At 43.1% G+C, this 16,370-nt stretch overlaps 1 protein-coding gene across 6 annotated transcripts in view; it reads right to left on the bottom strand.

The window, feature by feature from the left end:
• Window positions 1-2,728: 2,728 nt before the first annotated feature.
• The window catches only part of DHX57 (DExH-box helicase 57), a 473,349-nt gene continuing 459,707 nt past the window's right edge, over window positions 2,729-16,370 (bottom strand). For 5 of the 6 annotated variants that reach the window (XM_029594371.1, XM_029594374.1, XM_029594372.1 and 2 more), the window contains one exon: window positions 2,729-3,019. In XM_029594371.1, the coding sequence (XP_029450231.1) occupies window positions 2,876-3,019 (144 nt within the window). In that variant the 3' untranslated portion in view covers window positions 2,729-2,875. The remainder of the gene's footprint in view (window positions 3,020-16,370) is intronic. The other variant, XM_029594373.1, reaches the window with a different exon arrangement.

The raw sequence follows: 16,370 nt of genomic DNA, 5'->3' as shown, positions 1-16,370 counted from the left end.
TCCTGGATCGGCGCGCGCAAGGCTATCGATTTCGTATAGCCTGCGCGCGCCGAGCCGCGCAGCCTACCCCCGTTCCCTCCTAGGCCGCTCCGAAATCGGAGCGGCCTAGAAGGGAACTTTCCTTTGCCCTCCCCTCACCTTCCCCTCCCTTCCCCTACCTAACCCACCCGCCCGGCCCTGTCTAAACCCCCATCCTACCTTTGTCGGGGGATTTACGCCTCCCGGAGGGAGGCGTAAATCCCCGCGCGCCAGCGGGCCTCCTGCGCGCCGGGCCGCGACCTGGGGGCGGGTACGAAGGGCGCGGCCACGCCCCCGGGGCGCGGCCACGCCCCCGTACCCGCCCCCAAAACGCTGCCGACACGCCCCCGCAACGCCGCGCGCTCCGGCCCCGCCCCCCGACACGCCCACTCCGAAAACCCCGGGACTTACGCGAGTCCCGGGGTTCTGCGCGCGCCGGGAGGCCTATGTAAAATAGGCTTCCCGGCGCGCAGGGCCCTGCTCGCCTAAATCCGCCCGGTTTTGGGCGGATTTAGGCGAGCAGGGCTCTGAAAATCTACCCCATAGTGCCTCAATTTAGGTGATTAATAAATACAAAAGAAAGGAATGCATTTTGTAAATATGTAGGTTCTATGGAGAGTTGCTTTAGTTATACAAAAAGGAAAATGAGCTTACATATACAAGTCAGCAGACTGGATGTTACAACTGGGCAGACTGGATACATCAAATTGGTCTTTTTCTGCCTTCATCTACTGTATTAGATAGATATTTACCTTATTTGATTTCTTGAAGTGGAAGGCTACAGCCTGTATGGTCCATTATTTGACAAATGAGCAAGGAACTATATTTTTTCACAATACCAACTGGTTTCAGTTTCATAAACAAAAATTTACAAATAAGCATGGTAGTTAAGGAAGTAATTCAGAGCCTCCCTTATAAACCAAATTCTACCATTAGCTAGAAGTTTAGAGGGAAGCAGTGCCAGGCAGAAATCAGTCTTTTACACAACCAAACCATGCAGCTATGACAAAAAAACTGTAAGATTCTCAACAAATTCAAAGGCCTCAACTGAGTGTATGAGAGAGAGTATGTGTGTAGACATGATAAAGACATATGCATTTTGAGAAGCCTTGCGTTTTGGAATCTGTGTATATATTTTGGTATACCTATTGCTATTTTGCAGTCATTGCTTAAATAGTTTATGCCAGTTTTAAGATACGGTTAGAAGTTCCAGGATAACAGGCTTTGTATGAGGTACTTTGGCATGCCCATTTTTGAGTTTTGGATTCTTAGTTTTAGAGTTGGCCTTTGAATATTTTGTGCTTCCTGCAGTTATATTGATGGGGCTGGCTGTTAACATAACATACTAGCAAGAATCCCAAAACAGTATAAGCCCCAACCTATAAATTTGTATCCCGAAATCAGCATGAACCTCTAAACTACCCAAATAAAATCAACAGCTCAAAAACAACAACTGAAACCTCAAAGTATTCAGACAAGCAAAGATCCCAAAATACAAAAAAAAAAAAAGCTTCTGTACAGCTATGGACTTTCAAATTGTTAACAGCCACCACCAAAATGTCTGCTTATTAACTTGTGTGCAAAAGGAACTGGTTTGTTCAGTTGATACTTGAGAAAAAGATCCTTTGTCTTGTTTAATAGGCAGTTTTCACCATCAGTTTTGTCTTTATCGCAGAATTGTAGCTCAGGACATGGGAATAGTCAATCAATATAGGCAAACAAGCTGCAGCTTAGAACATTTATAATACCATAACACTATGGTGGCAAGCAGGAAATCACATTTCATTCAGAAATAATGAATTGTATTTTTAGCCACACTATCTTACCTGCATTCCTAAATGGAAAAATGAAGTCACTGATCAAATTTCAGGCTAACACCTTTCATGAAACTTCAAAGTGGCAAGACAATAAAGTTTTCTTTTTAATTGCTGAAACCTGTGGAAATAGGCTGGGTGACATAGTAAAGTAGAGAAAGATTACATTAAAAGTTCCAGCACAGGTTCTCTTTATGGGACAAGAATAAGAAAAAATTATTGGGAGGTTAAGAAATTAAGCATGATTTGAATTCAAGCTACTTAAAAAGAGAAGCTTGCACTGTGTCACTTAATGAGATCTGCATTAGAATCCTGTAAATCTCCAGAATGCTGGAGTGTCAATACTCAAGACATGAGACAACATCAGCTGTGTAGGATATGCTATCTGACCCACTGCACCAATCAGACAAAACATTTTCTGTCAGAATTATTCCTTAGCCCAAACAATTTTGGGTGGGATCCATTCCAGTACACAGATATATACAATCACAGAACCCATCACAACACAAACAAATAATTTAAATTGAAAGCAAAATGTGTTTTCCCACAGATTTAATGTTGTACATATGAAGATGTATTTTACAATAGGTTACTAGCTGCTGTCTTACTGTCCTTTATAACCATCTGGTAAGCATGACACTGATTTACCTCAAAAGTCATCTGATATCCTCCAGGACAACAGTTTTACCAGAGGATGCCAGGTCTTCAGGAACAGAGTGAGCCAGTCCTGGTTTTTGCCTTATTCATAGACTTGCAATTCCATTTCCTCTTAGGTAACAAATGTATAGATGTAAAGGAGCAAAACCTGGATTGCACTGCCTGTGCCTGATGACCTAGAGCTGTCTGGTAACCCTACACATGGAGTCAAGTGCAGAGCTGGAGACCACCTTCTTTAAATGCCTTCTGTCTTCTGCTTCTTCATCCAGATGGTTTTTTTTTTCATGATACCTTGGCACATTAATAAAAGGTCATTTACTACATCTGGTTTTTCTTTACTAATGTCCAGCTACCATCAACATTGCCTGCTTGGTCTTTAAGGGATATTACTGGGTGGTCACAAGTTTGACAATCATGGCAATAATGCGAGAACCTCGAGGGCATGTGCACAGGTCCATCGTGGGGTTTTTAATTTTATCTTGTAGTAACTGGTCAAGTTCACATCGAAGCTCTTTCACCAGCTCTGCTATCTATATAAAATGTAAACATAAAAATAAATATTACATTGTTTTCTACTTCAAGGGAAACCCTGTTTTACTTGCTCAAATATTTTATGACCACAGACATGAAATGCTGTACAGGGTAATCAATATTTTAATGATACTTTTACATACATTCATGCATAGTATATGATACGCTACGTATGTACATAGGCTCTCTCTCTCTCTATATATATACACACAAAAAAACAAGTATACCCAACTTTACATGTTACAACAAAATCAATGCAAAACTTCACAAATTTTATTCATTTCTGATATGTAAATTATAAAATACTTTCATGTATAAACCACACTCTAATACCCTCCCCATAAATTACCATTCATTCACACCTCTTATATACCACACATACGATAATAAAAACTCACACTCCAAATATACACTTAGGGGTAGATTTTAAGAGGCGCGCGAACAGCCTACTTTTGCTTGCGCATCAGACTCAAGCAAAAGTACGCTGGATTTTAGTAGATACGCGCGGAGCCGCGCGTATCCACTAAAATCCTGGATCGGCGCGCGCAAGGCTATCGATTTTGTATAGCCTGCGCGCGCCGAGCCGCGCTGCCTCCCCCCGTTCCCTCCAAGGCCGCTCCGAAATCGGAGCGGCCTCGGAGGGAACTTTCCTTTGCCCTCCCCTCACCTTACCCTCCCTTCCCCTACCTAACCCACCCACCCGGCCCTGTCTACACCACCCCCTTACCGTTGTCGGGGGATTTACGCCTCCCGGAAGGAGACGTAAATCCCCGCGCGCCAGCGGGCCTGCTGCGCGCCGGGCCGCGACCTGGGGGCGGGTACGGAGGGCGCGGTCACGCCCCCGGGCCGTAGCCACGCCCCGTACCCGCCCCCAAAACGCGGCCGACACGCCCCCGAAACGCCGCGTCGACCGGGCCCGCCCCCCCGACACGCCCCCGACACGCCCCCCTCCGAAAACCCCGGGACGTACGCGAGTCCCGGGGTCTGCGCGCGCCGGTAGGCCTATGTAAAATAGGCTTACCGGCGCGCAGGGCCCTGCTCGCGTAAATCCGCCCGGTTTTGGGCGGATTTAGGCGAGCAGGGCGCTGAAAATCCGCCCCTTAAATTGCAACGATAATCCTCATTCTTGTCACTTGAAGTATCTAACAGATGTACCCATTTCTTAACCTCACAAACATAACAATACACAGCCTCTTTACCCACCCGTTTTACATTTCATTCACCAACCAAAGGTCTACGTTTCGCCTGTTGCAAGGATTCATCAGGGGAATATTGCATATTGAACAGTTACACTTATTGGATCTATATCGGGTAACATGATAGCAATAACTGTCCATTCATAAACGTAGAACCCGAAGTTCTTTTATGGCTTCTGCCTGATTTAGCCCTTTGCAATAAATTGTGTCACATCCATCTAGCTTCAGGTGCCCTGTTTCATCTCTATATATTATATTCTGATGGTTCAATATATAACAATAATTTCAATGACTATTTCCATACAGGGAGGGAGAGGTAGTCATTAGTTGTAGCGTATTTACCACTGTCAAACAAAAATTAATAAGCCTTTAACTACACATTTGCACCTTACTTTTAATGTTTTTATAACAGTTCTCCTATTTCTTCCAAACCCTCATCAGACAACAATATACCTTTATTGTGGTCACAGTGCAACTATATGGCCGAGCACACCATATCTTTCCCATATAAATGTTCACCAGAATGAGGCAGTCACAAATTGTAGTGTGCATTACCAACTGTGAATATGATGTTAAAAACAGAAAATTCCTCTTAAAGACAGCTTGATGATGAGCTCTACGATCCCAGTGATCTTGGAGATTAGTGGAATATTAGAGGAGGCAAGAGAAGCAGAGACTATTTCCTCAGAAGAACATGCATTTTTGCTGGAAAAAACATCCGGTTATGCCAAGTTTTATCTGGTCACTGGACGGCCCATAGTATCCGGTTTAGGATCACTACTTGAACCCCTATCAAAGTATGTAGATTCTTTTTTAAGACCAATTGTCCCTTCAAGTTAATTCTATATTTGGGACTCCACTCACTTGCTCCAAATACTTGGAATTGTGGATATTTGTCATAGAAGATATTACATCAGTCTACACAAATATAACAACCAACAGCGGTGTCCATTACTGAAGAGGCTCTGGGCACTACACCTCTATCATACTGGCATTGGGAACTAATAACTAAATTAGCGCACATAGCTCTAATGAAAATTTTTTTTAAGCTTCAGCATAGTATTTTCCATCATATTAAGGGCATGGCAATGGGGGCCACTATGGCCTCTTCAGTGGCCTGCCTCTATATGGCTGCATTTGAGGAGTAGTTTGTTTATCCTTCTAGATTCTGGGGTCACATAAGGGTTTGGGCAAGATTTATTGATATCTTTTCATCTGGACATCATCTGAGATGGAGTTGGTGGAATTTGAGGGATGGCTCAATACCAGAAATGGAAATCTCCATTTTACATTTCAGAGCAATGTTGAGAGGGTTTCATTCTTGGATACAATGATTTTTAAGGATGGGTGTAATCTGGGCACATCGATTTTTCATAAGGATGCAGACAGAAATATGCTGTTTTCCTTTAACAGTGGGACAATTTGTAAGACTGAGGCATCTTTGTATATGAGTGGGAAATTTCACGGAGCAAGCAATACAGATGCAAATTCCTTTTAGGCAGCGGGGTTATCCTTAGTTAGTTACTAAGCGCACTTTTAAGAGAGCGCTATATGCTAATAGGAAGCTTTTACTGCAATTGTCTGTTAAGAATCCAATTGACAATTGATTTTTGTGTTACCCTATTCAACTTGTACAATGGAGGTACGGGGATAATTTTACAACACTGGCACGTGTTGTTCATGTATGTTGTGTTCAAAGATAACCCTATCTTTGCGAAAACTAGGAATCATAACTTGAGCGATGCTTTGGTAAAAACTGATGTATCTGGGGATAAGGGAGAATCTAGTTATGTGGGGACAGTTCCATGTGGTAACTGTGTAGTATGCCCCAATATGTTACAAATTAGGTCATTCCAACATCCAGATTTACCAATTAAGCACCAATTGAAGGGACATTTTTCTATAATTCTGTGGGGGTAATTTATATTATAATGTGCTCATGTGGTAAAATTGTATACTGGCCATACTAAGAGAACTTTAAAAACACAAATTATACAGCATAAAAGTTATATTAGAACAATGACAATTGTACAGCTTTGGCTGGAAAAGGGGTACATGGAAGATGATGTGTGTGCTGTCATTATCTAGCAAATGCAATTCGTTAGAGGAGATAATGTAGTCCTAATGCTTCATCGGTATGAACAGTACATAAAAATTGGAAGACAGCGGCCTCAAAAGGCTTGAATTTGGCCATCGAGTGGGAAGTTTTTTTTTTTATTGAACAAGGGAGAAGTATGACGAAAACAATAGGATGTAGAGAATTTAGATATGATGTAACCCTGGGGTCAGCAACAGAACAGGCCATGAGAGTGTTATCTCTAAATTGTTGGGTTCAAATTATGGGATTTATATCCGGATGTCTAATTGTGGCTATATCTACTATTTTTAAGTGGTACGAGAGAGGACGACATTGACCTACCACAAGGTCTAACTATGGTTGCATTAAAGGTATGTTTTAAGCCGGTAATGAGGTGGAGGTACATAGAGTAGCAGTGAAACAGTGTCATGGTGTGTGGTTAATGAGGAATTTTCTATTTTTTTAAAATATGTTTTTATTAGAAGATTCCGGAATTCATAATAACCAGCCCTCAACAGAGAGCAAGAAACATATGTCTGATAACATTGAATAAAAAAAAGGAGAGAACAATTCAGAGTCCAACTAAGTTGAGTCCAAGTTATTTCTGGTGCTTCACGTTGTAATACCATGACAGGGTTTTTCTGTTTTTCCCCTGTATGAATTATCCCCTCTCCTCTTAGTACCTCCCTTTCTCCCCTTCCACACAGTCACTCATTCTATATATACAAGAAAGCATACTCAACACCTTACCAACACACCGGTTTGCCAGAACTCACCCCATATAGACACTGCATTAACAATACCCCAGTATGTGAAAAGAGGGGGAAGGAACCCCTCAACCAAATTTCAGTACCCTGTTCCATAATAGAAATTACCCCAATTGAGAAACCAGTCACTTCAAATGCTGCAATTCTCTGTTACGGAATAACTCCATTTTAGCAGTGTGAAGCATGGATTCTTTTCAAGATAGAAATGAGGGAAGTTCCTCACTCATCCAATTACGCAGCACCTCCTTCTTTGCTAGCAGCAATGCAACTGAGAGTTTCAGTCCCCCGCGAGGTAGTCTCACCCCCTGATTCATTACATCTAAATAAATCAACATCCCCAACTAAAGTACCGAGTAGCCCATCAAAGGATCAATGTAGTCACAAACCTTTTCCCAACATGCTTGCATTTTGTGGCAACCTGTAAACATATGGCATAAAATCCCTTTATGCACGTTACATTTTACACACAAGTCGGAATCCCATAGGTGAACCTTAGCTCCCAGCACTTCCCTCAGAGGCAGATAGCAAGTGTTTATATAACAAGGAAAAAGCAAAGCACATGCCCCTATCCTCCACCTCCATACCAAGAACATCACTCTACAGCTTTGCCAACTTAAGAACATATGGTTCTGGTAATTAAGCTTTCAAATGAGTCACCCATATTGTGATTTTATTAAATTTAGGGATGGTTTCTTGAAAGCTCTACTCCATCTCTGGGAATGATCACCTTCAAATCCTCCTTACATACAGTCAGACAATGACGACACCCTTGAAGTTACACAAAAAATTGAGAATTTGGGATATCCTGTGTGTCCTGCAGTTGACGAAAAGAAAACCACTATTGGACTTGGTATCAACCCATCAACCCAAATTCCTAAGCCCTTAATTAGCCCACTCTCTAAACACTTGCACTCCAAACCTGGTTAAAAAAAAAAAAATCCCCATTGCCCAACATAGTTAAAAATAAATAAAGGGATACCATTGGGCTGCACCCCAATAACTTCCTCCACCAAACCCATGCCCTCCTTATAGCTGTCAACCAAAAAGAGGAGCACGTAAGAGTCTAAAAAAGAACCACAGATTGTATGGAGCAGTCCATGCCCACAATAACCTCTCAATATCAAATTTAACATTAATCGGTAACTCAATCCTGAATATGACAAGCTGCAGGCAACATTGTACAGCCTTAAGTCGGACACATTCAGGCCTCCTTGCTTCTACCCCAACTGTAAGGTGTTCAATGCTATCCATGCTCTTTTATGACCCCATATGAAGGCTGTTATGATGGTGCAAAATACTGAGATATCCCTATTTTTAATCCAAATAGGAACCATTTTCACCAGCACACACCTACCTAAAAATGACAAAGGCAGGGACTTCCACTTCTGAAGTAACCTTTTGACCATTTTTTCAACACTACTCAAATTATATTTATACAAGTCTGCCAGTTGAATACCTAGATAGTGCATACGATCCATGGCCTATGATACAGGAAACGTCCCTAGCTATCTTACTCAAAAAGACCTGTTCAGGGGGAGGGCTTCAGATTTAGTATAATTAATTTTGAGCCCTGCAAATTTCCCAGAAACATCAATGATCTGTATTATGTCCCATAAACAGCTTGTAGGATTGCCTATAAATAGCAGCATATCATCTTCGAATAAACTCAATTTAATTACAGAGTTCCTAATAGATATGCCTTCAAAGAAAGGTAAACTGCAATTTAATGGCCAGAGGCTCCAGAGCAAGGGTGACAATGGGCATTCCTGCCTGGTACCCCTGCTCAATATAAATGGGCTAGATAATCCATTAACCATGAGCTGGACCTTTGACTTATTATACAGTAATTTGACCCATTTTACAAAATGTTCCCCCAGCCCAAATTTCTCCAAGACCTAGACAAGATATGGCCACTCTATGCAGTCAATTGCCTTTTCAGCATCTAAGCTGACCAAGAGACCATTTCTATTGACCTCCTGCACAGCCAAAACGGCTTTAAGAATATTATTGTTAGACAATCGGCCTTTAACAAAGCCTGATTGGTCCTGAGAGACTAAAGTCTAGATAATGTTATTCAACCTATGGACGAGAACTGCTGCCAAGATTTTAAGATCTTGATTCAGCAGCAAGATTGGGCAATATGCTTCAGGGTATTTAGGGTTTTTACCTGATTTAGGCAAGAGTACCACGTCACCAAATTATGCCCAGTTTCAAGCACACCATTTTCACACACTGCATGATACATGTCCTTAAGAGGAGTAAGGGTGAGTTCTCCCAATAATTTATAAAACTCTGAAAACCAAACCATCAGGTCCCGGAGCCTTGGCCAAATGAAGCTGCTTAATAACCCGTAGAATTTCATGCTCTTGTATAGGATCATTTAACCCTGCTCTGGTTGTCTCATCTAAACAAGGGAGAGTCAAATCATCAAAAAAGGAGTTCTCTATTGATGACTCATCAGAGGCATATAAAGATTGAAAATATTTCTCAAAAGCTCTCACTATGGAGAAGGAAAGTACATGCATATGTGAGTCATGTAGCAATCGTGTTATACAAGGCGTGGGATGCAATTCAGACAACCAATCTGGCTAATAGATTCCCGGACTAATTCCCCCAGTGATATAATTTGTACTTATAAAAAGCCAAGTTTTGTAGTGCCCAAACTGTTAACAGTGTATCTAATTCCATTCGCGCTGTTTGTAGTTCATCTTTAATAGCGTCTGTCATATCACACATATGCACACGCTTGAGCATGGCTATGTGCTTAGACAGGGTTAACATTTTCCTATCCCTCTCCCTCTTTTTGCTTGTCTTATAAGCCAATATATGACCACGCATCACAGACTTGGCTACTTTCCAATAGATAACCTTATCTATACTAGGTGTGTCTTTAAAATGGGAATTTCATAATCCTCCCACTGCATCAACTTAGCCATAAGTGTGGTATAAAAAGTGTGAGAATATTGATTTTGAGCATAAACATTGGCCAGCACTGCCTTTACTCCCTGGAGAACACCGCTCCCCGATACCATTCTACCATTAGAATCAGTGACAACTTGTTCTTTAACAAATGAAACATTCTTATGTATCAGAATGGCCACACCTCTCTGATGAGAAGTGAAGGAAGAAAAATAACATTGTGCAACCCACTCCCTCTGCAATTTATGTTGTTTCAGACAGGTTTGCCAGATGTGTCTCCTGTATAAAACTATGTGAAACTTATGCTTACAGAGCTCATTTAACAATTTATTCCTCTTAATGGAGGAATGCAACCCATTTATATTAAGAGAACCTAAACTGATATCAGTCAGCATACATTCTGAAAGTGCGCAACAGCAGAATAAACCTCTATGAGCAAGGGTGGAAACCCCCAGCCATAGCTCCCTCCCCATCCATGCAGTATATCAGAACCACTCATTGCAAAAGCCCAAGGGAAGAACATAGTGAACCAGTTATAGTCACAGATACATACTCCATACACACACACAATCCCCAATTACCCCAAGAAAACATATTCCACTCTTAAACCCAAGGATCCTGATCGACTCTAGATCTATTTATTTATTTATTTATGGTTTTTATATACCTGAGTTCCTGTATACAATACATATCACTCCGGTTCACAGTTAACAGTAATAACTACTGCCGGGTGGCAGTTTACATGGAACAAATCTTGGAACAGAAAACAAAAAATTTGGTCTAAGTAAATAAGAAAAAACAAACTAGCTAGGTTCAACTATAAACAACTATAAATATATAGATAAGGCAATTTATAATCTTGGATAAATAAAGCATAAGGATAAATACATTAGAACAAAAGGACAGGGTTTGTTTTGTTTTGGATCTTAGCTCTCTGGGAATGCTTGCAGGAAGAGCCAAGTCTTTAGTTTTGCCTTAAAAGTAGAATGGCACGACTCAAGGCGGAGGTCTGGTGGAAGGGAATTCCAGAGGGACGGGCCCGCCGTTGATAGAGCGTGTTTTCTCAGGGAGTATTTTGCGGGCTGGGTAATCAATCTGTTTTGGTATGCTCTTCTAGTTGGTTTATCGGAAGTATGTAGTTGCAGCTTGAAGGTTAAGTTGAGTGGGGATATGCTATGAAGGGCCTTATGCATCATCATGCTGCTTTTGAACTGTATCCTGTATTTAATGGGAAGCCAATGAAGGTGCTGGAGGATCGGGGTGATGTGGTCTTTTTTTTTGGCGTTGGTGAGAATTCTTGCTGTGGCATTTAGTACCATCTGGAGGGGTTTGGTGGAGCAGGCGGGAAGTCCCAGCAGAAGCGAATTACAATAGTCTAGTTTCGGGAGAATGATGGCTTGGAGCACTGTGCGGAAATCTCTGTAGCGAAGAAGTGGCTTTAGTTTCTTTAAGACTTGTAATTTAAAGAAGCATTCTTTAGTGGTATTGTTGATGAATTTATTGAGGCTGAATCTGTCGTCTAGTATAACACCCAGATCTCTGACTTGCGGTGAGGTGGTGAATCCTGAGGTGTCTGGAGACTTGCTGGAGGTCAGCAGGGTAGATTTTTCCGGTGCTATTATAAGGATTTCCGTTTTGTTGGTATTTAGAACCAGGTTGATGGTTGAGAGGCATTTATTCCAGAAGGCCATGGTCTTGTGTAAGGTGTCCGTTATGGGGATGATGATTTGTATGTCATCCGCGTATAGGAAATGGGTAAGCTTGAGGTCGGTGAGAAGTTGACAGAGTGGGAGAAGATATATGTTGAAAAGGGTGGGGGAGAGTGAAGATCCTTGTGGTACCCCCATTTTGGCTTGGATGGGATGAGATTCCTTGTTATTTATTTTGACTCTGTATGTTCTGTTTTCTAGGAAGGATTTAAACCAGTTGAGCGCTGCTCCTGTGATGCCGATATCAGTGAGTCGTTGTAGTAAGCTAGTGTGATTCACGGTGTCAAACGCTGACGACAGATCTAGGAGTGCGAGAAGGCAAGGATGTCCTTTTTCAAAATTGAAGATAATGGTGTCAGCTAGAGTAGCTAATAGTGATTCGGTGTTCTTTTTCTTCCGGAATCCAAACTGGTTATTGGTGAGGATATTGTTGTCATCAAGGAATTCCGAAAGTTGTCGGTTAACCACTTTCTCCATAATTTTGGCTAACATAGGAAGGTTTGCTATAGGTCTGTAGTTAGCAGGATCGGTCGTGGGAAGGTTGGGTTTTTTGAGGAGAGGTTTGAGCATTGCAGACTTGAGTTGATTGGGAACTTGGCCTTGGGCGAGAGAGCGGTTAATGATATCTGCAAGTGGCTTGGCCACAATGTCAGGGATGGAACTTAGCAGGTTTGATGGGATATGGTCTAGGGGGTGAGAAGACGGTTTTATCTTCTTTAGAATGTTTGTTATTTCCAAGGTGGACGTGGGTTCGAGAGATGTGAGCTCTGGGGTGAAAGTGTTGGGTTGAAGAGCGGGTGCTATAGGTGTTTGCGAGCTGTGGAAACTGGTGACATTTGTGTGCGGGGGTGTCCCTTTGAGAGGGGCAACGAGTGTGGTAATTTTGTTGTCAAAGTAGTTGGCTAGCTCATTGGCTTTAATAAGAGCTTGGTCATCGGGGATGCACGGTCCAGGAGGTTTGGTGAGGGCTGAGACGTAGGCGAAGAGGGCTCTTGAATCAAATGAGAAGTGGTGTATTTTTTTGGAGAAGAATTCTTTCTTGGTTTTGTTGATTTCGTTTCTGTATGAGTTAAGACATGATTTGTAGTTGAGGAGGGATGTTTTAGTTGGGTTTTTTCGCCATTGGTTTTCTTTGCTTCTAAGCTCGTGTTTGCGTGACTTCAGCTCTGTGGTGAACCAGGGCTTCCTGTTGTCCTTGTCTGGGTTGATGGTCTTTGTTTTCATGGGACATACTTGATCGGCGACCTTGTTAGTGATGTTGAGCCAAGAAGATGTAGCTGAGTTGGTGTCTGTAAGGTCTAGATTCACTAGTTCCTTAGTCAGGTGTTTGCTTAGGTAATCTCCTGGGCACTGTTTTCTAATCGAAATGGAGATTGTTTGGGTTGTGTGGCGGGGAGGTTCCGATATCTCTAACATAGATGTGATGATGCTGTGATCAGACCAAGGTACCGAGGAGCAGGTAGGAATGGAGTGCGATGAGAGACCTTCGTTTATAAAGATAAGGTCTAAGGTGTGACCTGCTTTGTGGGTGGGATCTTTTACTATTTGTTTGAAGCCCATATGGTTGAGGGAGGAGAGAAGAGTTTTACAGTTGGAGGATTGAGGTTGGGCATCCACATGGAGGTTGAAGTCTCCCATCAAAATGGCTGGTTTTCCGGAGATCAGGTGTTTTGCTGTTAGCTCAATGATTGGGGAAGGGTTTGATTCAAGAATTCCGGGGGGAGCGTAGATTAGTGCAATGATTAGATGTTTAGAGTTGAATAGCGCGAATTCTATGTTTGCTATGGAATTGGATGTCTGCAGTGTCAGGCCTAGTGGTTTCTTGGCTGCTAGGAGCAGGCCTCCTCCTCTTTTTTTACGTCTGGGTATGGATAGTATATCGTAGTTCTGGATAGGAAGCTGGTTGATTAGGGCAATGTCGGAGGGTTGTAACCAGGTTTCTGTTATAGCGCAAATATCAGGTTTTGAGTCGGATAAGAAGTCATTGAGTATGGTGGTTTTTTTGGATATAGATTGCGCGTTGAATAGTGTGAGTGAAAGAAGAGCCAGGCCAAGGCATTGGGTTATGGGTGTCAGCATGATGGGCCTGATTCTCTGTTGGCGGTTAAGGTGGGGTGTAGGGAGCTTAGGAGCTCTCCACCTTTGGTTGTAGATGATGGGGATAGAAAGTGGAAGCATGGTGGACGGATGAGCGGATATGTAGACAGCAGGTTGGAGTACCCTCTAGGCTAGGGGTATCCGGGAGAAGGTGGTAGACTCCGATCTGGGACTGAGGGTTCGTCAAGGGCTAGTAGGTTAGGCCGCTGAACAGGCACTGCGCTTTCGCTGGCGCTAATGGAATAAGCTGTCGGGCTTACCTTGACGAACCAGCTGGGTTAGAGACCTGGCTTCTGGGCTGCTCTTCTGGGCTGCACTAAGGGGCGCACAAAGGGGCCAGCCCCTTTGTCGTGCTCCTTCGGCGTGCGACGCTCGGCGTGCGACGCCTAGACGGATGGGGCTTAAAGGTCTGCTGGGCTGACCCTGATTGGGTCGAAGGGCTTGCCGTGGGCGGGCCTTGTCGCGGTGGCTGCGTTTCTTTTTTTTCCGTTTTTGTTTTAATTTTCAGGAAATCAAGCGTGGCTGGCGCTGGAGCCTCCCCGGAGTGGAAGGCGGGCACTGACCTGACCTTCCCCCGGCGGGGCTTGGGTGCCGGTCGCGCAGGTCTTCAGATGCGGGCCGAGGACGGCGAAGAAAGAGAGATGGCGCCTCGGAGCGCGAAGTTTTGATTGTCTGCCGGGCTGACCCTGATTGGGTCGAAGGGCTTGCCGTGGGCGGGCCTTGTCGCGGTGGCTGCGTTTCTTTTTTTTTCCGTTTTTGTTTTAATTTTCAGGAAATCGAGCGCGGCTGGCGCTGGAGCCTCCCCGGAGTGGAAGGCTACTGCTAATCTACTGCTAATCTTCAGAGGACTAAGTCATGCTGCACAGTAACCTGGAGTTTCTTCAAGGGTCCTGAGCCTCTGGGAACCAGAGATAAGAAAAAAGTCCAAGAATCCAAATAGAGAAAGGCCAGATCAGCACGCAAAGCATAAAAAGAACAAAAATAGAAAAAAAAAGCTTGTGCACAAACATTGATGAGTATAACGATCCCCTCTGATTTAACAGCAGTCCAGGACAATTAACTGAAAAAGGGATGCCTGTTCAAAAAGCCATTGCTTCACCCGGTCCGACAAATCTCAAGACAAAAAACCCCCCCAAAACATCTGGTAAACAGGGCAGCCTCCCAATAACCATATGTTCCGTTAAACATTGTATTCAAAGGGGAAGAATAAACCCTTCCCCCCATTACCATCATAAAGTCAAACAGAGTCCAAAGATTTTTTTTATTTCCTCCATGGAAGCAAATATTTGAGAGGTGCCCTGGTGGAACACCCTTAAATGAGACGGATACTGTAAGGCAAACTTGATGCCCTTATGAAACAACTGGGTGCGATATGGTGTGAATTCTTTCCTTGCAGCAAGCACCCACGCTGAAAAGTCAGGAAACAGCAGCTTTTGACCTTCATACAAAAGCTCCTTTTTCTTCCAGTAAGCTTCCAAAACTTTGGCTTTGTCAGTATAATTTAGATATTTAGCAATTGCTTGCCTAGGCTTGTTGCTGTTCGCCGCCATGGCTCCTAAACGACGTGCAGGCTCCACTAAAACTGGATGGCCTGATCCCGTCATTTCCAGGGTCTCCGGCAGCCAGGACTCGAACCACCTCAGCAACACTTCACCCTGCAGTGATTCAGGCAGTTTCAAAACCTGAATGTTGTTCCTTCTGCTGCAGTTTTCTAGTTCATTAGGCTTAGACTCCAGGCTCTTGATTTTTGTTTTGAAGTTGTTTAATTGTGGATTCCAAGTCATCCAGCCGTTCGTCTTGGCATCTCACCTTCTGTTCAAGGACCGCTACAGTTAACCTATCGGCTTCCAATTTTTCATGGATCTCATCAATCACTTAAGGCTGCTGCCTCTGCCTTTGCAAGCGCACAGACTAGAGTTTTCTGAGACCCCCACTCTGGCTGAGGGCCCATTTCAACAGCCATCTTGTCATCCTGTGTCGTGTTCACCACCGATTTCTTCTACTGGCTGGACACCAGGTATCATGGGCAGAAAAAGAATAGAATCATATGTCTTGAATGTTGTCGGTACCTTCCTGCCACATAGAAGTGTAATTGCGGGTCAGTAACTCAGGAAGGCAAAGATTATCTCCGGTTCCCTGGGAGCGGCGACATCCACTCAGCAGCGCTTCATCACCGGAAGTCCTCTAGGAATTTTCTATTTTTAACTTCATATTCACAGCAGTAATGCGTGCTACAATTTGTGACCGCCTCATTCTAGTGAACATTTATATAGGAAAGATATGGTATGCACTGCCATGTAGTTGGACTGTGACCACAATAAAGGTATGTTGTGGTCAGAGGAGGGGTTGGGAAGATATAGGAAAACTGTTCTAAAAACATTAAAAGTAAGGTGCACATGTGTAGTTAATAAAGGCTTATTAATTTTTGTTTCACAGTGGTAACATGCACTACAATTAATGACTACCCTTCCTGTGTGGAAATAAAGTTATTGGAATTGTTATATGTTGAATCATCAGAATATAATATATAGAGATGAAACAGGGCACCTGAAGCAGGATGTGACACGATTTATCGCAAAGGACTA

The sequence above is a fragment of the Rhinatrema bivittatum genome, chromosome 3 (assembly GCF_901001135.1).
Source record: "Rhinatrema bivittatum chromosome 3, aRhiBiv1.1, whole genome shotgun sequence".
In the NCBI taxonomy this organism is placed as follows: domain Eukaryota; kingdom Metazoa; phylum Chordata; class Amphibia; order Gymnophiona; family Rhinatrematidae; genus Rhinatrema; species Rhinatrema bivittatum.
Note: the sequence above shows the minus strand (reverse complement) of the source record. Positions and strands in the feature narration are given on the sequence as shown.